The sequence below is a fragment of the Eurosta solidaginis genome, chromosome 3 (assembly GCF_040869045.1).
Source record: "Eurosta solidaginis isolate ZX-2024a chromosome 3, ASM4086904v1, whole genome shotgun sequence".
Classification (NCBI taxonomy): domain Eukaryota; kingdom Metazoa; phylum Arthropoda; class Insecta; order Diptera; family Tephritidae; genus Eurosta; species Eurosta solidaginis.
The window spans coordinates 268,956,823-268,977,861 of record NC_090321.1 but is presented as its reverse complement, the minus strand read 5'-3'; the positions used below and the strand labels follow the sequence as shown (position 1 = coordinate 268,977,861).

At 37.9% G+C, this 21,039-nt stretch overlaps 1 protein-coding gene across 7 annotated transcripts in view; it reads right to left on the bottom strand.

Annotated features, from left to right (window-relative positions):
- Aldh-III (Aldehyde dehydrogenase type III) overlaps positions 1-21,039 on the bottom strand; it is a 659,088-nt gene that overhangs the window by 25,749 nt on the left and 612,300 nt on the right. For 5 of the 7 annotated variants that reach the window (XR_010951341.1, XM_067776411.1, XM_067776410.1 and 2 more), the window contains 5 exons: positions 8,389-8,569; positions 8,066-8,287; positions 5,671-5,834; positions 5,378-5,608; positions 3,066-3,263 (listed from right to left, as the gene is read on the bottom strand). Coding sequence is in view for 6 of the 7 variants with exons in the window: in XM_067776411.1 (XP_067632512.1) it covers positions 3,066-3,263; positions 5,378-5,608; positions 5,671-5,834; positions 8,066-8,287; positions 8,389-8,569 (996 nt within the window). In the remaining variant the exon portion in view is untranslated. Of the gene's footprint in view, positions 1-453; positions 570-3,065; positions 3,264-5,377; positions 5,609-5,670; positions 5,835-8,065; positions 8,288-8,388; positions 8,570-21,039 lie in introns of all 7 variants that reach the window. The other 2 variants (XM_067776412.1, XM_067776416.1) reach the window with 1 other exon arrangement.

Sequence of the window (21,039 nt, the reverse complement as noted above, 5' to 3'; positions counted from 1 at the left end):
TTTTTTCTAAGTTTTTCCAAATAAAAACTTATTATAAATATACATACAATAATTAATAAATACATATCTACATCACATTGTATTTCTTTTTTACACTAATATTTAGCAGCACCAACTCCAATTTCAAAAATTACAAACACCAGCGATCATTTATTATATATTAGTTTTAAAGAAACAAAAACACCAAGCACCAATTATAAAAAAAACATAGGTTTTTAAATTAACAAACTTGCAAAAATTTTATAAATAGCAGAGAAAAGGGCGAATTCGCCGCGCCAACACCACTTTGTTCTTTGATAATTATTTTCATGTGTCGCTGCTGTACAAATTAATATTCAACGGGCAATTAATTCAACAGGATTGAGGCATTCCTTCAGCACAATAACCCTCTTTGAGGTGCAGGTAGATACAATTAAAGGAAAAGGACTTTTTTAATATAAAGTCTTCGCTTACCAGCAAATTGCATTATTGTGTCATTTAGAGACATTCCGCCTGCATGGATGTCACGTATAAATAAATTTTGCATGGAGCTCTCTGTGGTGAATATGTACGCGCAAAGTGGTGCATCTCTGTGACGCACACATGTGTTATGTTATGTGTTTGAATGGTGTGCAAGAATTTTTGAAATTTTGTTTGTGTCGAAAATGGTATTTTGGGCGTAGACAACATATATAAATTTTGATTTGCCGATATGGAATACGTGAATTAATTAAATGAAATAAAAATGAAAATAAAACGATTTAAGTTGGATGAAACAATTGAGAAAAACGCCTTGGTGAACCAAGTACATTGGATATCGTACAGTCAGGCATTGTGAAGATTTCTTTCTTTACTTAATTGATGCTTAAACGTTTAAACGGTTATGGCCGTTTAGTCTAACAAGACGCACCAGCCGCTTCTTCGCTCTGCTCTAGAAAATTTGAGGTTTTTAATGTAAAACATCGCATAAAGATCCTCCACTCGTCGTAGAAAAAATTTACTGATTGGTTAATTTAGTTTTGTGTATTTTCCGACGGGGTGGATGATTGATGTATACTGGAATGATCTTCTGTCTTCGCTTGACAAATCTGGTTTGGACGTAAACCGGTTACGGCGTTTAGTTATCTTCAGTGTCATTACTCATTCTGATCTGTTGTTGTCGTGTGTCTTGTATTTATCGTTCGGAGGTACATGAGCATGTCAAAATGGATGTTTTTGTATGTGTGTTATGCTGTCATCGAGCAAATAGTCAGCGCATATGCGCCTTGGCAACCACGCTACTGCTGGCAGCCATAATTTCGAAATAGTAAAAGACTTCGTTTATTTGGGAACCAGCATTAACACTAGCAACAACATCAGCTTTGAAATCCAGCGAAGCATCACTCTTGCCAATAAATGCTACTTTGGACTAGGTAGGGAATTGAAAAGTAAAGTCCTCTACTCTACAAGTCACTTATCGTACCCGTCCTGCTATATGGTGCAGAAGCATGGACCATGACAACAGCAGATTAAGCGGCTCTGGGAGTGTTCGAGAGAAAAGTTCTTCGAAAGATTTATGGACCTCTAGGCGTTGACGATGGCGAGTACCGAAGAAGATTTAACGATGAGCTGTACGAGCTATTCGCAGACATCAACATAGTCCAACGAATTAAACGGCAGCGGCTGCGCTGGATAGGCCATGGTATGCGAATGAAAGATGACGCTCCGGCCAAGAAAGTGTTTCTATCGGAACCCGCCTATGGAAGCAGATGTAGAGGGCGACCCCCACTCCGTTGGAAGGACCAGGTGGAAAACGATTTAAACTCCCTTGGTGTGACCAATTGGCGCCGGTTGGCAGAGAGAAGGAGCGACTGGCGCGCCTTGTTGGACGTCTATAACCGTTTAAACGATTAAGCGCCAATTAAGTAGGTAAGTAAGTTATGTTGTCATTCAGCAACGGGTATGGTTTTCACTGATCAATTCTAGTGGTTAGTTGTAGCAGGCGTCGTTTTATATGTTTTGGGTGTTTGTTGCCTTTGTTCGTTTATTGCATCGTGCTTATTTGTGGAAGCGCGTTTGTCAGAGCCCGAAGTATGCTCGGATATTCCAAACCATTCTTCTGTGTGCGTGCTAAAGCACTCGATTAGCTCCAGTTGTATAAAAATATGGGTGCGGTGATATCGTGAACCCACTTGCGGAAGAACTTTTGCAGTTTTCCAAATATTGAAAAGAAAAACTTTCATTTCAAATAGCTTACAAAACGCTTAAGACATTGGAATTTGAATAAATTTCTCTGGCTTCAACACAAGTTTTACGGCCGAGCCACAATGAAGATTTTCATATAGATGCATTCATCTCTCAATCTTATGCATGCCGGAAACATCGCCACAATCACGCATGATGTTGCGTTTGTAAATATAAAAAAACTTAAGAATTGGCAATTGAAGTTTATTCCGCCTTGCCCATTCACATACAAAATTTCGCGAAGGAGTGTTACAAACATTCTCACTGTACATGAAATATTCTTGCCAACATATTTTGTGCCCTGTTCATTTGTTATATTGCAGTATGTAACTGTGAAAAATGTTACAAAAGTTATCAACGGGTGGGAAAAATAATTTCACTTGCAAAGTGTGAAAGCACCCTTAGCTAAAGCAAATGTCAAATTTTTCTTCTTATGCTTTGCTTGTTTGAAGTTGGTTACTTTTTCACGTCAGATGGCGCCAGGGCCGCTCAATATGCCATTCTCCATAAAAATACGTGTAATCTACTCATAATGCATGAGATTGTGTGAAACGCATGTAGATATACATGTGAAAACTTGCTTATGCCACGGGGCTTTCAATTCCCACATTTTCGCATATTTCGAATATTGAACACCGGCTGACATACTCTAAAATCTTTACTGCATCAAATCTTTAATATATCAGATACATATTTGCGGTTTTAATGATGGTCATAGCTTTTGTATTAATTTTCTAAACTGAATGTACGATATCCAAACAAAAAAAGTAAAACCTGTCATAATTTGTGTATGTTGTTCGACAATGCGCTACATGTATTTGTTTTTCCAAATTTTAAAAAATTTGGATATTCGTTTAATTTACCTGGAATTAATGAATTTTATCGCATCGTAAGCATTTTCCACTGTGACAATTGGTAAGATTGGACCAAAAATTTCTTCTTGCATCACGGGATCATCAGCTTTGACATCAGTTAGTATCGTTGGTTCAATAAATCGTTCAGAGGCATCATAATTACCGCCAACGGCAATTTTACCGCTCTTCATTAATCCAATCAAGCGTCTAAAAGATAAAAGAGTTTATTAAGGTATTCTTGTTTGCTAAGATGACGGTCAAACAGGGAGTTTCGTTGCAAGGCAAGTAGTTAGTCCTCGTGTTCCAATGAAATGTGAACCAGATACGGATAGAGATTTAACATTCAAATGCAATTGAACGGATAGAGATTTAACATTCAAATGCAATTGTTGTATCATTTGTATGTTAAATCTCTATCCGTATCTGGTTCATGTTTCATTGGAACACGAGATGTATTAGGCAAGGAGTCTCTCTGTGTGAGGAACACAGAGTGACGATTTTGAGGAAATCTGTTTCAAAATCATATATTTTTAGATTTATGTTTGAAAAACTTTGGTATATTTGCTTATTAGAGATATGATCTTACACCAGTAAAAAATTCAAAACTCAGTAATGAAACCTTGTTCAAGCCTGAAAATTCAATTACTAAAGTTTTTCAAAATGCCTTACTCGAATATCCACCTCATAGGCATAGGCATCTTGCTGTCGTTGTGAGGGCTTAGTCCAACACGATAGCGAACGACTTTGTATGTGGCTGAGCGGCTTGGGAGCCTGCATCTATGCCGTTCCGCTTTATAGGTGGAATAAAATATGCCAACTATCTCAGCAGTGCTTATTGAATGAATTGCAACCAGGGTGTATGCTCAGTTGTGTTTGCACGGAGCCCTAAACACCACCGGACTACATCGGAAATTATAGATGGCCTCACCACAGCCATATTTAATTGTAGACTACTGAGAACTTCTTGTAGAGAACGTCGTACAACCAAGATGTTTAACTTAAAACGACGTGGGGTGATGATACGAGGGGGATTTAAGGGGTTGATAACACAACCCAATTGTCAACCTCACCTACGCCTTGGGAATCCTCTTACAAATATACATCTATCATACACATACTAAGCAGGCAATGCTCTGGTGACCCCATGGCACTAGGGGTTGGTCGGTATGGCCTAGAAGGTTAAATATGGTCATAATAAATCGTCACCGAAATGGTCGGACTAATACCTTAACGGCGCTTGTTCGCGCAACGCACGGGATCCATATACGGCAAAGACCCTCAATATCAATAACACTCCCCAAAATCTTCGGGGAGTGTACTTATCGTTACACAACAACAACATAAGCAAAGGCCTTGAATATCGATAACACTCCAAAAAATCTTCGGGGAGTGTCTTTATCGTTACAAAGACAAAAACAACAAAATAAGAAGGTCGGGAATAGCATCGCAAGCCGCGAAAGAAAAATGCGTTAAAAGCGATGAATCGGAACTGGATAGAGATGTGAGCGCGGAACCTGCGGGCGAGTGATTTGCGAGGCCGGACAAATATTTGGAGTTGGGAAGGGAAAGAAATATAATTGTGGAGTACTTTGCATGTACGGTAGTCATGAGCTCGCGGGGTTGAAAAATTTCTTAAATCATCCGAAAGTTTATGATATTAGTCTAAAAAAGCTCAGTTATCAGATCTCGGAAACACAATTAAGCTGGATCCTAGGACATACTTAAGTTCTGGTACTCATTTGGCGCTTTATTTTTGGCCGTCAAAGAAATTCAGATAAGAAATTTAGTATTATGATTTTGTCACGAGGACCTCTATTTTTCTAGTGTTTAAAAAACGTTTTTTCTATCCTCTCGTCTTTCTTTCATATTTGTGAAATGTGTTCAGTTATTTCTTGATTCATTGCGTAGTTTTATCCGTTGTACAGTAGAGCGTATCAATAAAAATAAAGTCGAATATGTGCTTCTATACTTATTCCCTGAGTTTTCAAAAATTAAAACATTTTTTCAGCCCACTGCAAAATGAGCGAAATTACCCTTTTCTTTATAACTTATATTTTTTAAAATCGAAAATTAGATACAGAAAACATGAAAAAAGCCCTATTTCGCTGCATTTACAGGTTGACCAAAGTTTATATTTTATAAGCTTTGAACTCCTTATAATCATCAAATTCGGCGAAGGGGGGGGGGGGGGGAGGGCACATTTCCTACTTTATTTATTACATACATCGCGATACCCTTTATGGTACAGCTATTTGGTCTTAAGACAAATCTCCCTAAACTACTCCACTGTGCGTCGTCTAAAAAGCATAATTTATACTTACTGAAAATTTGTGTGATTAATAACACGACTGAGATCTGGACTGCTTTTAATATCATCACCATACCACTCGTGCAATAAACCTTTAACTTCAGCAACGAATTTCTCTTGTATTTCCTTTGAGCACAGCACATAATCGGGCGCAATACACGTTTGGCCACAATTAATCAATTTGCCCCACATTATGCGTTTGGCGGCGGTACGTAAGTCAACCGATTTATCAATATAACAAGGGCTGAAATGAGAAAGGAAAGGCAATAAATGTGAAATGCATTTTCTTTTATTAATAAATACTACCTTTTACCGCCCAATTCCAAAGTCACTGGCGTTAAATACTTATTGGCGGCAGCATGCACAATTTTACCCACTCTCGTGGATCCCGTATAAAATATGTAGTCGAAACGTTGTTTTAGCAATTCGGCAGTTTCTGTTGGTCCGCCACACACAACTGGATAACATTCCTATTTTGTATAAAAAAGTAAATTTTGAAGTTTGAAATATTCATTAATTAGTTAATTTTGAAAATTATGATAATACCAATGACTTTGGCACAGCTCATCTACCAATGCAAAAGATGGCCTGCTTTTAAAACCCCGAAGCGGGTTAGGGGGCTTAGAATATACTAGCGGCAGTATGCGTGGCGACTAAAATACCAAATTGATTCAAGGAGTTGCGTAGCGCAACTCTTTCAAGGGGTTGCTAGCGTAATTTATAATTTCTTCATTATAGTTTCATTTATAGTTTATTTAGCAGCTGAGGCACTGGCGACCTCAATTTCCTCATGCATCTAGGGTGGGGGAGGGGGGCGGCGGCGTGTGTTCATACTAAACCGTTCCCAAAATGGGCGGGCTAGTCCCTTAATGGTGCTTGTTACCGGAACGTACCGGATCTGCATTCGGCAAAGGACTATCAACATCGATAGCACCGCTTTTAATGAAGTACTCCTAACATGGGGCCTATTTTTCAAATGACACAGGTGGATATCTTACCCAGTTTAGTTTTGGATCTTAAATCACCAGGGGTATAAAGTACAACATTGGTTGTTGAAATCTGTAATATGACAGCAGAATTCAGCTGGCTATTACAGATGTGGTCAATATCTAAGATATAAGAACAACTAAGTGATCAAAGTCATGACACTAATAATCGTTTTCCAAAAATTATGCTACTCCATATTTGTTGTTCCAAATTTGTGTGGAAGGTCGTAAAAGCAAGATGATTAACTTCAAAACTTTCAACGACCATGCGGGTTATGATAAGAGGGGAGAGAGAATAGCGTTGCAAGCCGCGAAAAAAGAAAGCGTTGTAAGCGATGACTCGGAACTGGATAGAAATGTGAGCGTGAAACCAGTATGCAAGCGATTTGCGAGGCCAGACAAAGATATGGAGTTGAAAAGAAAAGAAATAGAACTAGTAGAAGAGAGGTCTATCGAAATACCGCTAAGCCTTACGAATTGTCCATCTCTTAAAAGCCGGCATACAGTCAACTATGAATGTGCGGTAGTGCACCGATCTCTTGGGGTGAAGTAAAACGAAGATGTGAGCTTGTGGGACTAAAAAATTACTTAAATCGTGCACAAGCTTATGGTATGAGACTAACAAAGCTCAGTTATCAGATCTCGGAACAAAAATTAAGCTGGACCCCAGACAACTTCCAGTATTTGACAAGATGAGTAATTCTATAACATACTTAAGACCTGATATCGTACCTATACAATCATGCGAACTCCCCTTCCATATTAAATCAGGGACGGGCCAAAGGGGTTGCTACCTTGAACCCCCTGTCAATTAGCGGACACAGCAGATGATTCAAAATCATTGTCTAAATAGCATATTTCCCATAACAACCAATAAATAACCGTATTCAAAACGTATGAAGTAACTAAAACTCAAACTGCTGGTGGTAGTGGGTAGTTTAAATTTTGACATTTCTCAATTTTTGTAATTACACTGTTGCCGTAGTGATTGTTTGTAAAACAACTAAGAGGATATAATTTTTGCGAAATTGTTCCTCATAGTATTTTACCGAATATTCCCAGTTTAAAGTTATAAACTAAAATATGGCATATGACATTCAAAATATTGTTTTCTAAGCAAAGGCAAAGTCATAAACACCTGAACTGAAAAACAGAAAACTTTGATGTTATCATTATATTTTCTAGATATTCTTATACAGGGTTGAAATTCCTTTGACTCTGTCTAAAATGTGTATAGAATATATATTGTGGCGAAGTTTAGCATCACTATGTTATTAGTAAATAAAGGCGCAACAACAATAAAGCAAGCTTCCACCCTTGTGTACATGAACAAATCAATCATCATTTACTCACATTACATACAAGGCAACGAAGAGATAACTAACAAACACATCTAATCATCAGCCGAAGTAGTTGCTCACACATACACACGCATATGACGCATAAACTACAAATATGCATGTATATAGCTGGTGACCAAGCAGGAGAATCTAGAAGGTGAAATGTCTACACCTTTGGAGAAATGTGCTGAAGAGGCAACAGAGAGTATAAAGCAGCGCAAGTATTACTCTCAAAGTAATATAAATAAAAACCAGTTTGCAATACTGAATATTGAAGTGATTTATTCAACAGTTTAGCGATTCGAACGTTAGCAGAAGGTTTCAAATAAGCGGAATATACCCTAAAATCGTTACAATATAATTTAATAAACTTACGTTATCCAAATATTTTGGTATCATGTCTGATATAAATTTAGCACAATTGGCGGAAATTTCACTTGGTTTAATTACAACACAATTGCCTGCTGCTATAGCAGCTGCAACGGGTACAAGTAACAATTGTAGTGGATAATTCCATGCACCAATTACCAAGACTACGCCATAAGGATCATTGTAAATATGCACATCATCTAATAGATTCACGAACGACTTTTCTGGCTAATAAAAAATTGTATAAAAAGAAAAAAAAAAACGTTCCTTTAAAATAAGACTAGGGAATTATTGAAAAAAAAAAAAAAAATACGTCCTTTAGTACTTACCTTTTCAGGTTTCACCCAATCATTTAAATTGTATAAAATGTGTTTTATATCATTTTTTAAAAATTCTGTCTCAACTACTAAACTTTCCTGTTTGGGCCGACGTAAATCTGCATCGAGCGCATTTATCATTAAATTCTCATGTTCCTCATACATTTTCAAAAGATTTTCCAACTGTCTGCGTCTAGAATTGTAAGAGAAGATAGAAAAGTTAATAACATAAAGATGTAAAAGTTCTTTCGTAAAATTTAATTTGTAATTGGCTTCTTTGATTTATTCTGGCTTTTGAGCGTCGTCTGAGAGACACAAATATCTAAGTGGATTAAAGATACTAAAACCGCACCATATTTGCGTGTTTTTAGTTTTTTTAAACTATTGTGGCGAATGTTGACATCACTATGATGTTAGTAAATAATCGCAACAACAAAACACAGCAACCAGCGACACTTATGTATCTACAAGGCAACGAAGAGATATCTCACACACATACATGTAGTCATCAGCCGAAGTTGTTACTCACACCAAAGAGGATAAATTATGATAAGAGACGTCACTCGTTACTCGCAGCCATTTGCTCGATGTTTTCTAAGAGGTAGTCGCTGGTTTTTTTGGGGCGAGGTGTGTATAAAATGTCTTCTATATATTTTCGTGTGGTATTTGTGTTTATTTTTCCGACTGTATTTAATTAATTATTTAATTCTCTTTCTAAAAATCACAGTTGCATAAGGTGCCTACACGGCAAAATGTCCCTCTTAGAAAGCATTCGGCACTGAATTTTTTAATTTCCAGCAGACTGGTGGCTCTTATTATATTTATCATCTTTGCTCACACATGCACACGCATATCGCTAGTAGAAAAGTATAAACTACATACATATATACGCATATATAGCCGGTAACCAAGCATGAGATACAATTGTTCTCGAACGGTTCCCGAAATGGTTAGACCTTAGGAGAAATAGGTGAACGAGAAACACGAGAGTATAAATGCAGCGCAAGCTGAGGAATCAGTAATCAGTGCAGGATTATCTACTTAAGTTAAATATACTAGATTTTTGTAAATTACTTTTATTTTACTTTATTTTTAATGTTCTTTCAAAATGAAAATTTGCAAATCAATTATTTTAGAATTTTGAAAATGTGAAAATATTTAATTTTAATCTTAATATATAAAAAACACGTGTCACAGGTTTGAGGCCAATGGAATCCTAAACTACTGAACCGATTTTGAATTTTTTTTGCACCACGTGTGTAGTTTGATCTAATTTGAAATATAGGATAGGTTATATCTCAGTTTATAGTCGCAATATTATTTTATTGGAATTTTTTTTTCTTTGTTTATACGTAGATAATATTAAAATGTTACGTATACGCAGTGGCAGTCATATTTTCAGGTGGTGCGGATATACTTCCGTGTAATTGCTTGGTGTTTAATTAAACAACCTGCTTATCAATAAAAAATATTATAGCGAATGATAACAAGTATAGCACATCACCAGGCCCGCCGAGAGGGGGAGGGGGTTTCTGAGGGTGTCCGCGATTTAGAGGTACTATGACATTTTTTTTAATACAGGAGAGTCTTTAGTTGTTCTATGTGCTATTTTTAAGCCGAATTTCAAAAGCAACGAAAATCTGCATTTCGTTTTAATATTATAGTGAAGTGTGAAAAATAAATATCTATATATATAAAAAGAAAGGCTAAAATGTGTGTTAGTTGGTCGCCGGTGTTTGAAGAGATGCGGTGGTCGATTTTGTTCAAACTTTCACACAAGTTGCGTAAACCTCACGCGGTGGTTACTACAGGTACAGGGTCTCGAGATATAGGCCAAAACGTGGGCCAGTGAATGCCTAGACAGTGTTTATATAATATGGATATCAAATGAAAGCTGTTGATGAGTGCTTTAGCACAGGGTAATATATTATCCAGAGACGGACTGGGACTGGGATTAGGACTAGGACCGGGACTGAGACTCGGAGTGGGACTGGCACTGGGACTGGAATAAAATACATTCCACCCTCTGGGACAGGCAATAAGGGATGCAGAAGAATGAGAAGGAATTGAGAGAAGAGAAAAGGGAGAAGGAGATTGAGAAAGAGATAGAATGAGACGAAGATGGAGATAGATGAAGCGAAAAAGACGGAGGGAGGAGAAAATAAAAGGATTAGGAAAAAGTGAAGAGGGGGGAGGGCAGAGTCAGACGGAAAAAGCTTATTAAAATGTATGCGGATAGGCCAAATTTAGGGCAGGACAACGTCTGCCGGGTCTTCTAGTATCGAATAAATTTTTAATAAAAATATAGTTTAACATTATATATTTTCGCCATTATAGTTTAAATTAAACTATATATTTTTAAAATTTTATTTATTATTTATTTAAATATTTTTATATTAATATTGAATTAAAAATTTTCCAATTATAATTTAAATTAAAATTTTAAACCTCTTAAATTTTCGAATTTATTTTTAGATTATTTTTATATTTTAACAATTTTATATCAATTATATAAATTTACTTATTTTTTTTTTATATAAAATGTTTTATTTAAATTGTTAACTCCCTTTCCAAAACAATTCTTAAATATTTTGATTTAAACACGCTATTAGTTGTGAAGTATAAGCGTTATTGTGAATACTCCCCAAGTAGTCTAATAAAGCCCATTTCTCATTACTGAATATTGGAGTTATTTATTCGACAGTTCAGCGATTCGAACGTTAGTAGAAGTTGCAAAATAATCAGGAACCCCCCCGTTACACTATATTTATTAATGATAAAAAAAAAACTTTTTTAGTCTTAGTTTGTGAGACTTACACATGATCTTCGACGCTTTGCGGCCCCGCGCTTGTGTCCACGCGTGGTCGATCATGTGCAACTCTCACCTTGTCTTTATCTCGCACAATCTTATTGTGAGGCACTGTGCTGATAGTCCCTACGTACACACCAGCATTCATTTTCAAAAGAGAAGTCATCTTTCTTATTCTTATAGAGAAGAAATGGATGGTGATCCGGTACGTTCCGGAAAATAGCACTGTTAAAATTGTAGCCCAATCATCACGGAAAGGATGTCCTTCCGTTTTGAGCTTGGGGCTGCCACATAGGGCGCGTTCCAGGTATTTGAGGTTGAAAATTGGATTGAGGAAGCTATGAATTGCACTGGCAACCCCTTGAAAACGTAAATCGTCCGAACATAAGTCTTGCCAAGTTGTAGAAAAATTAAATGTAGTTCGTGGGGAATTTCGGAACGAGGTATACAGCGCCGAAGCAACACGGGAGGTAAACGCTATTTGTTATTGCACTATGGGAAATGGTTTTGGACATACAAATAATTAAAAGTGTGGGTCGCCTCAAATTTTTATTGATAGTCAACGGCTCATATCTTTACAAATGATATTTTCATATATGTGTGTATAAGTAAGACCAACTGAACCTTAATCAGGTTATGCTACGCCTCACGTTTTTAGAAATTTTACGCGCCCAACGCTTTTATTTAATTGTCTGGTCAACGCCCTATATTGATGAGGAGTATGATGACTAGTACCTAGGACCTACCTAATTATTTTCTAGCTTTTAGTATTATTACTTCATGTAAGTATTATTTTGAATAAAACCGTTTAACCTAAAATTTTTTTGAATTATTTTATTTTCAAGTTTTTTGTTTTTATTTAATTGCCTATGATTTTTCATTCTATTTAGTTTATTTAGTGCCTCATTACAAGGACTCTTTCCTGAAAATTTGTTATAATCTAACTCCTCAATACATAATCCTTCCTTCGTCCCTCCTCGAACTCCAAAGTATATGCATGTCATTTACGCCAAATATGAGCCAAATTGGACCACAAATACGATTTTATTGAATATCTCGATCCTTGCACCACCTAGCGAAGTTTTTTCTTCTTTTTATTGCATTGTCATCGGGTTCTGAACTATATTCCAAGTTTCAAGCCTGTAGCTTATCGGGAAGTTACTTGAATTTCAATTCCAAAATTCGTAAACAACGCTGTTGTTGTTGTAGCGATAAGAATAATCCCCGAAGGCGTTGGGGAGAGTTATCGATGATGATGGTCCTTTGCCGGATGCAGATCCGGTACGTTCCGATAACAAGCACCATAGAGATATGGTATGACCACATGTAACCTTCTAGGTCATACCGCCCTCCCACCCCCTAGATCCGTCAGGAGTTAGGGGTCGCCAGAGTCTAGTCTGTTAGTGAAACAGGATTTGCTACGGGTAGGTGAGGTTGACAGTTGGGTAGGAGAAGCTATATATTGCGCTGGCAACGCCTTGAGAGGGTTGCGCTACATAACCGCTTGAATCAATTTGTTATTTTAGTCGCCTCTTACGACAGGCATACCTACCGCGGATATATTATAAGCCCCCCTAACCCATAAAATAGTTTGTTTAGCAGTATTGGGGTAGCTTACTGGTGATGAAGCGGAAGTCAGGTTGTAACAGTTCAGAAGGGGGCATTTTAAAATAGTGGTCAAAAGCATCAAAATTACTTCGGAATTTATTAAATGAATAACTCAGATGATAATAGAATTGGTAGAAATAAAAGAAATGTCAGAAAAGGTTATGTGAAAAGTAGAGGCTGAATGGGGAAATGTGAAAAGAAGTGGAGAGGGGAGAAGAGAAAAATGTACCGGATTTTCTGTAATCCGGTACTTGGAACTAGGCACTACGTATTTCTACATTTCTGCATATTAATGGATTTCCTGTTTTTTGTTTGTTTCTGTTTGTATACATATGTATGTATATTTTTTTTTTAAGTATAAATATTTGTTCCCAAAGTGAATTTCAAAAGGTTGACTTGGGGTTACTTTCAAATAAGATATGTATTTAAATTTGTACGTATGTAGATATATACAATAGCAGTATGACCGGAGCAAGACTGAAGTTGATACAAATTCAGCAGCGGCTTTTTAATTCTTTTTCCGTTTCTTAAACGATTTTTGTATTGTTTTTGTCTAGTATTTTTTTATACTCAGTTGAGCAGAGCTCACAGAGTATATTAAGTTTGATTGGATAGCGGTTGGTTGTACATATATAAAGGAATCGAGATAGATATAGACTTCCATATATCAAAATAATCAGGATCGAAAAAAAAATTTGATTGAGCCATGTCCGTCCGTCCGTCCGTCCGTTAACACGATAACTTGAGTAAATTTTGAGGTATCTTGATGAAATTTGGTATGTAGGTTCCTGAGCACTCATCTCAGATCGCTATTTAAAATGAACGATATCGGAATATAACCACGCCCACTTTTTCGATATCGAAAATTTCGAAAAACCGAAAAAGTGCGATAATTCATTACAAAAGACAGATAAAGCGACGAAACTTGGTAGGTGAGTTGAGCTTATGACGCAGAATAGAAAATTAGAAAAATTTTGGACAATGGGCGTGGCACCGCCCACTTTTAAAAGAAGGTAATTTAAAATTTTGCAAGCTGTAATTTGGCAGTCGTTGAAGATATCACGATGAAATTTGGCAGGAACGTTACTCCTATTACTATATGTACGCTTAATAAAAATTAGCAAAATCGGAGAAGGACCACGCCCACTTTTAAAAAAAATTTGTTTAAAGTAAAATTTTAACAAAAAATTGAATATCTTTACAGTATATAAGTAAATTATGTCAACATTCAACTCCAGTAATGATATGGCGCAACAAAATACAAAAATAAAAGAAAATTTCAAAACGGGCGTGGCTCCGCCCTTTTTCATTTAATTTGTCTAGGATACTTTTAACGCCATAAGTCGAACAAAAATTAACCAATCCAATGCATAGATTTTATGACGCTAACTGTTTTCTGTGAAAATGGGCGAAATCGGTTGATGCCACGCCCAGTTTTTATACACAGTCGTCCGTCTGTCCTTCCGCATGGCCGTTAACACGATAACTTGAGCAAAAATCGACATATCTTTAATGAACTTAGTTCACGTGCTTACTTGAATTCACTTTATCTTGGTATGAAAATTGAACGAAATCCGACTATGACCACGGCCACTTTTTCGATATCCAAAATTACGAAAAATGAAAAAAATGCCATAATTCTATACCAAATACGAAAAAAGGGATGAAACATGGTGGTTGCTTTATTGACGCGAAATATAACTTTAGAAAAAACTTTATAAAATGATTGTGACACCTACCATATTAAGTAGAAGAAAATGAAAAAGTTCTGCAGGGCGAAATAAAAAACCCTTAAAATCTTGGCAGGTATTACATATATAAATAAATTAGCGGTATCCAACAGATGATGTTCTGGGTCACCCTGGTCCACATTTCGGTCGATATCTGGAAAACGCCTTCACATATATGTACAACTACCACCACTCCCTTTTAAAACTCTCATTAATACCTTTAATTTGATACCCATATCGTACAAACATATTCTAAAGTCACCACCGATATTTCGAAACGGCATCCACCTATAGCACTAAGGCCCACTCCCTTTTAAAATACTCATTAACACCATTCGTTTGATGCCCATAGTGTACAAACAAATTCTAGGGTCACCCCTGGTCCACCTTTATGGCGATATTTCGAAACGGCGTCCACCTATGGAACTAAGGATTACTCCCTTTTAAAATACTCATTAACACCTTTCATTTGATACCCATATCGTACAAACGCATTCTAGAGTCAACCCTGATCCACCTTTATGGCTGTATCCCTAAATGGCGTCCACTTATAGAACTATGGCCCACTCCCTCATAAAATACACTGTAATACCTTTCATTTGATACACATGTCATACAAACACATTCCAGGGTTTCCCTCGGTTCATTCTCCTACATGGTTATTTTCCCTTATGTTGTCACCATAGCTCTCAACTGAGTATATAATTTTCGGTTACACCCGAACTTAACCTTCCTTACTTGTTTTTTTTATTTATTTAGCTAAACTCGACGTTGACCTTGCATTTAGCTACTTAATTTACCGCTTTTTGCTGCTGTCAAATACGGTTTTAAACAAAATTGAGACTTTTGCCGATTTGTCAGAATGTAGTATGTATGTATGTTAGTAGATATGTGCCTAGCGCGTGGCTGCAAAGTGCCAAAGATAATGCGTAGGTCTTACAACCCTAGACTAACAAAGTTCCTCTTATCATTCAATACTGGATACTGCCTTCTGGCGTCACATGCTTTTACATTAGGCCTTGTCAGTGATAGCAGATGTAGGTAGTGTGGGTTGGAGGGGGAAACGAGTTGGAAAAGGAAACGATCAAGCATGCTTTGTGCTCGTGCCCTGCGTTCGCCTGGATAAGACTCCAGCTATACGGAGTGACACAGCTATCAGATCTAGAAGCAGCAAGTAGCATAGGTCATAATAGGTTAGATTTATAGCATTTGCGAAGAGGACGGAGCTATTGTTTTTATCAAAGGTTCCGGTTTCTGATAGGGGTTTTCAGTTTGGTAGTTGAGCAAACTTCTGGTAACACTATGGATTCATTCAGCCTATGTGAAGTCCTTGCGACTGACTAGTTAAACATAGCCTGACATCTTCTTTTTGTAGCGATAAGAGGACTGCCCAAAGGTTTTAGGTAGTTTTATCGATCATGATAGCACTTTGCGGAACACCATATGCCTGGACCAACTTTAAATACGAAGTCATAGCACATACTATTTTTTGGTTTTGTTTATTTGAATCAGTACATTACACAATAGTCCGACGAGCAATTTTGTAAAAAATGCAGATACAGTGCTCAAAGCTGGTAGGGTATGCATGCGACTTTTAGCTGCTATAACAGAAACTCTAAAAATATACATTTTCTGCGTTCCGGGTCATAGTGGAATCGAAGAAAAAGAGATTGCGGTGGAGCTGGCACGTAGAGGGTCAGCGGAAGGAAATAAGGGAATAACCAGCACCGAAGAAGGCATACTCCTAGGCATAGCCAAGGGGGAATTCGAAATTATACACTGAAAGATAAAACTGGTAAAACCAACCGAATTACGGCTACAATAAACGGATATATCTGTGAATTTTTATTGATCGCATATAGCTATTAAATGAACTTCGCACAAATTGTAGAATCTGAAATAACCGTGGAGAACGAAATATGTCAATGCAGATGACACAACGCCGAAACCGATTCGTCTCTTAACCAAATTTGACAAGTTATGACGGAAAATCGTCCCAGTCCACATAATTTCATTTTAACTTTATTCGTCACAATGCTCACTTTTAATCTTGATGGAGCTGTTGGAGCAGCCCAGCGTAACTTCTTCGGCCACAAAGCGGCCTACGAAGCCTTAAGCCGCACTCATAAGGTCCAATCGGTTCGTTAAAGTCTTCGACGCAGTCTTAAGCAGACTAACTCCGCGGTTTGGGGCATCTTATTTCCTATGGCCAAATATTAATAGCTTATTGTGAAAATTTTGGTAGAGAAGTTCGGCCTAAAATCTCTTCGGAGGTTATCACGCCTTACATTTTGTTTTATCATATATATTATTTCTAATTGCTGGTTTTATGTACGGGTCCCTTTTTCTCTCTTATTTGGAATCCAAATCTATAAATAAAATTCTGGTTGTAAGGATGGAGATTTGGACTATTAGCGAGCTTTGGTCAATTTTGATCGTAATGCTTTTGTTTAGCTATATTTTATTAAAATAATTTGTTAAAAATAAACGATTGTGAGCACACAAATAAATCTATTTTACTATGGCACTATTGTGAATATTTGCACTGTATTACCGGCAGTTGCTATCATACGCCAGATGGCAGCGCAAGCTGTTTTTAATTGATTGATAGAACAGCTAATTTCTGTTGATATTTGATAAGAGACTTTTCTATTGGTTACGCAAGGTGCGCACGGGTCTGGCTCGTTTATTATAAAGCATTTACGTGAATCGCAATTAAGTGCCTGCAGAAAAAATGGGAGACAGTTAACAAGTTACGCACTATATGTAGGTTAAATAACAACCTCCGAAATGGTGCCAGTCGGATGCATACCGGAAAAGTTGGTTGCCACACTTGTAAAAACAGCGCTAAAGTCTTGAGCTATATGTGAACCAGTTGAGAACGCGTTAAGAAGGTCTGGAAATGAGAAAATAAGCTTACATACGTATGTACATACATTCTCCTCTGCTGCTGCAATAGCAAATATTAATGACTCAATTAGATAACATTATTAGCATAATTATTACCATAAACAGCATCGCTGTTATTATATTATCATACGCCACAGCGTTCAGTCAGAATAGCTAGTAAATTTATTTATGCATGCGCTAGCAAATATATTGTTGTGGACATACGGCTTTGTATATTTAGTGATGGGCAGTTCCGGTTATGGAAGCAATCGATTCTATTGAGTTCAGTTCCAAACCAGTTCAAGTGTTAGCACCGATTCCGGTTCTGTTCTTAATGTTAATCTGTTTAATGACATTTTTTCTTCTCGTGTGAGGTAGTTATATCACCTGCAATGGGATAAAGCTCTGACACTCCCGAATTAAAAAATCAGGTCGGGTTGCTTTTACGAAGCAATGAAAAAGGGGAGTAATGCAATGCCCTTCTGTCAAAATTGTAGTAGAAAAAAGTACTTTCTATAGTACATATATGAGTAGTGATATAAATTATGTAAGTAACAGTAGGTATTCTTGAAATTCTTCATTTTTTACTAAATATTGTGACGAATATTAGCAACACTAAGGGATACATTCATCTCTAAGCCGATGCTAAGCAGTGACTTGTATGCACATCAATATATCAATCATTATGTCTACACATATGTACGTACACGCAGCGGAGAAGAGACGCACAAACACATGCAGATATCTTATCTGAGATGCTCCCAAAAGTATGCAATTATAATTGTGGAAGTGTCACTCACAAATACACGCGCATATGAGAGCTATACACGTGCATCTGTAGTTATAATTATATAGCAGTACCTAGGTAAATTCTGGAAGAGCCTAGAAGTATGCAAACGAGAAATCACAGAGTATAAAAGGCCGCCACAGTAGAGGCGCGACAATCAGTTTTTATTAAGCAAGCTATTGGTTGTGAAGTATCAGTGTTATAGTGAAGTACTTTAATAAAGGCCATTTTGGATTATTGAATAGTGGAGTTATTTATTCAACAATTTAGGGATTCGAACATTAGCAGAAGGTTGCAAATAAGAGGATTTGCAGTAAAATCGTTACAATTGGTGTCAGAAGAGGAATTGCACTAAATTCGTTACAATTGGTGCCAGAAGAAGAATTGTTGAATAAATTCCGAAGACTTCGAATACAACTTGGACATGGCAAAGTGGAGTTAATTGAAGGTCCAACAACTGAAGAAGAAGTTGGAGAGCCGCGGATTGAATACAACCGGCAATAAACTCGAACTTCAGGCACGACTACGAAAGGCAATGGAATTAGAGGGAATTAACGTGGAAGAGTATGTCTTTCCTCTTGATGGCGAGGAGACAACAAAAATTGAAGAGAAAATGAAACATCGCAGACAGTTACGAGCACAGACTTGAACATGATATTGGCTGCAATATCTGCACAAACATCGACAGTCGATCAATGTCGTCGCAAATATCATCACAACTGGAAGAACAGAAGACATATGGCATTTCAACTAGAATCCCAGGAGAACCGTATAACATCCAATATGGAAACTCAACTGGCATCCCAACTGGAATCGCAAGAGACACGCATAACATCTAAGATTGAAGCACAGGAGACGCGTATTTACGAAATGTCGGCACAAATTTCAGCACAGATATCATCTCAGATCTCCACACAACTAGAAGAGCAGGAAGTCCGTATATCATCGAAACTGGAAGCGCATATGGAAGAAAAACTAACCCAGTTTCATGAAGGCTTCAGTGGCGACAGGATAAAATAGAGGCAGAGATGGATGCTTTGAAAGATAGGATCCAGGAATTACAATTGAATCGCCCAGTCATTTCAACGTCTAATCCCAAGGTAAAAACTCCATCCTTTGACGGTGTTGTTCATTTCCAGGTCTTTAAGCTACAGTTTGAGAAGACCGCAGCAGTGAACAACTGGAATGCTGAAGATAAAGTTGCTGCACTGTTAATGGCATTGAAAGGGCCTGCAGCTGGGATTTTACAAACCATTCCAGAGGGCGGACGGAACTGTTATGAAGCGTTGATGGGCGCTCTAGAGAGACGATACGGAACTGAGCATAGGAGACAGATATACCAAATGGAGTTACTGAATCGCTTCCAGAGGCCTGGTGAAACATTGCAAGAGTTTGCATCGGATGTTGAAAGGCTGTCACATTTAGCGAATGCGGACGCATCCGTGGAATACACTGAAAGGGTAAAGATTCAGAGCTTTATAAATGGCATACGGGACGTCGAAACAAAGCGAGCTACCTACGCAAACCCAAAGCCAACATTCGCAGAAACGGTATCACATGCTCTGATTCAGGAAACAGCGTCGCTTCTGTGTAAGCCAGTTTTCAAAGCACGCCGTGTGGAAGTAGAAAGGCCAGAGTGGGTAGACGCAATATTGGAGGCGCTGAAAGGATCGCAAAAGTGGAGTGAAAGAGTTGTCAAGTGCTTCAGGTGCGGGAGGCCCGGTCGCATTGCACGTCATTGCGATCTTGGTCCTGGTAGTTCCAACTTGGCTGGTCGTAAACGTAAAGCTGGAGGAGATAAGCAAGAGCGAGGCAGATGTAAAGAACGACAACTTGCCTCAGCTATTGAATATTCTGTGATGTCTGTCTCGCAAGTTGGAAGAAACTCGAGCAGTCTTACCGTCAAAGGAAATGTCGATGGCAAAGAACGTGTACTGACTGTAGATACGGGCGCATCTCATTCCTTGATTCGATCTGATTTGGTCTACAGGAGAGTAAAGCCATTACCTGGAGCAAGGTTGCGTACGGTCACTAACGAGTGTAACAAAGTCCTGGGAGAAGTGATCTGTGAAGTCATAATTGGAAAGGTCATGGTTCTACACAAATTCATTGTGGCGTAGATTGTTGATGAAGTCATATTGGGAGTGGACTTCTTAGTTGACCATGACATCAAGATCGATATGCAGAGAAGGGTTTTGCGTTATGAGAACCAGGATGTACCACTTAACTTCAGTTTGGAAAAAGGGTTCAGCAGTAATCGAGTACTGGTGGAGAAGAGTCGACAAAGACCACGAAAGTCAAAGGTAAAGGTTGATGGAACGAATGGGCCAAACAAAGCAAAATCAAAGATACCTGCGAGAGAAACACTGGCATTGACAAACCCTAATGGACGCACTAAAATGACTGAAAGAATTTTCCAGAAAGGATGCAAGGATGGTTTCGAGCCAGCGCGCACTACTGTTGTGAAACGTCAAGACGATACTGATTATGCGAAGCCAATCCGTCAAGCGCAAGCTTTGCGAAGCAGTTCATTGGCCAAACAACAGAGTGCGAGGGTATGATCCAGTATAATGAGTAGTAAGATGAAACGCAGGTACGATGAGAACAATAATTCGGAAGGTTTCATGGCGGGAGATTTGGTACTGTTATACAACCCTCACCGGCGGAACGGTGTTCCATCCAAATTTCGGTGCAGTTGGGAGGCGCGTACAAAGTTGTGAAGAAGATCAGTGATACCATGTACCGCATAAAAACCATTGGGAAACCACGAAATAGAAGAGTGGTACATTTGGAGATGCTAACGGCGTTTAGATCGAGAGATTTGTCTGATCGGGACGATC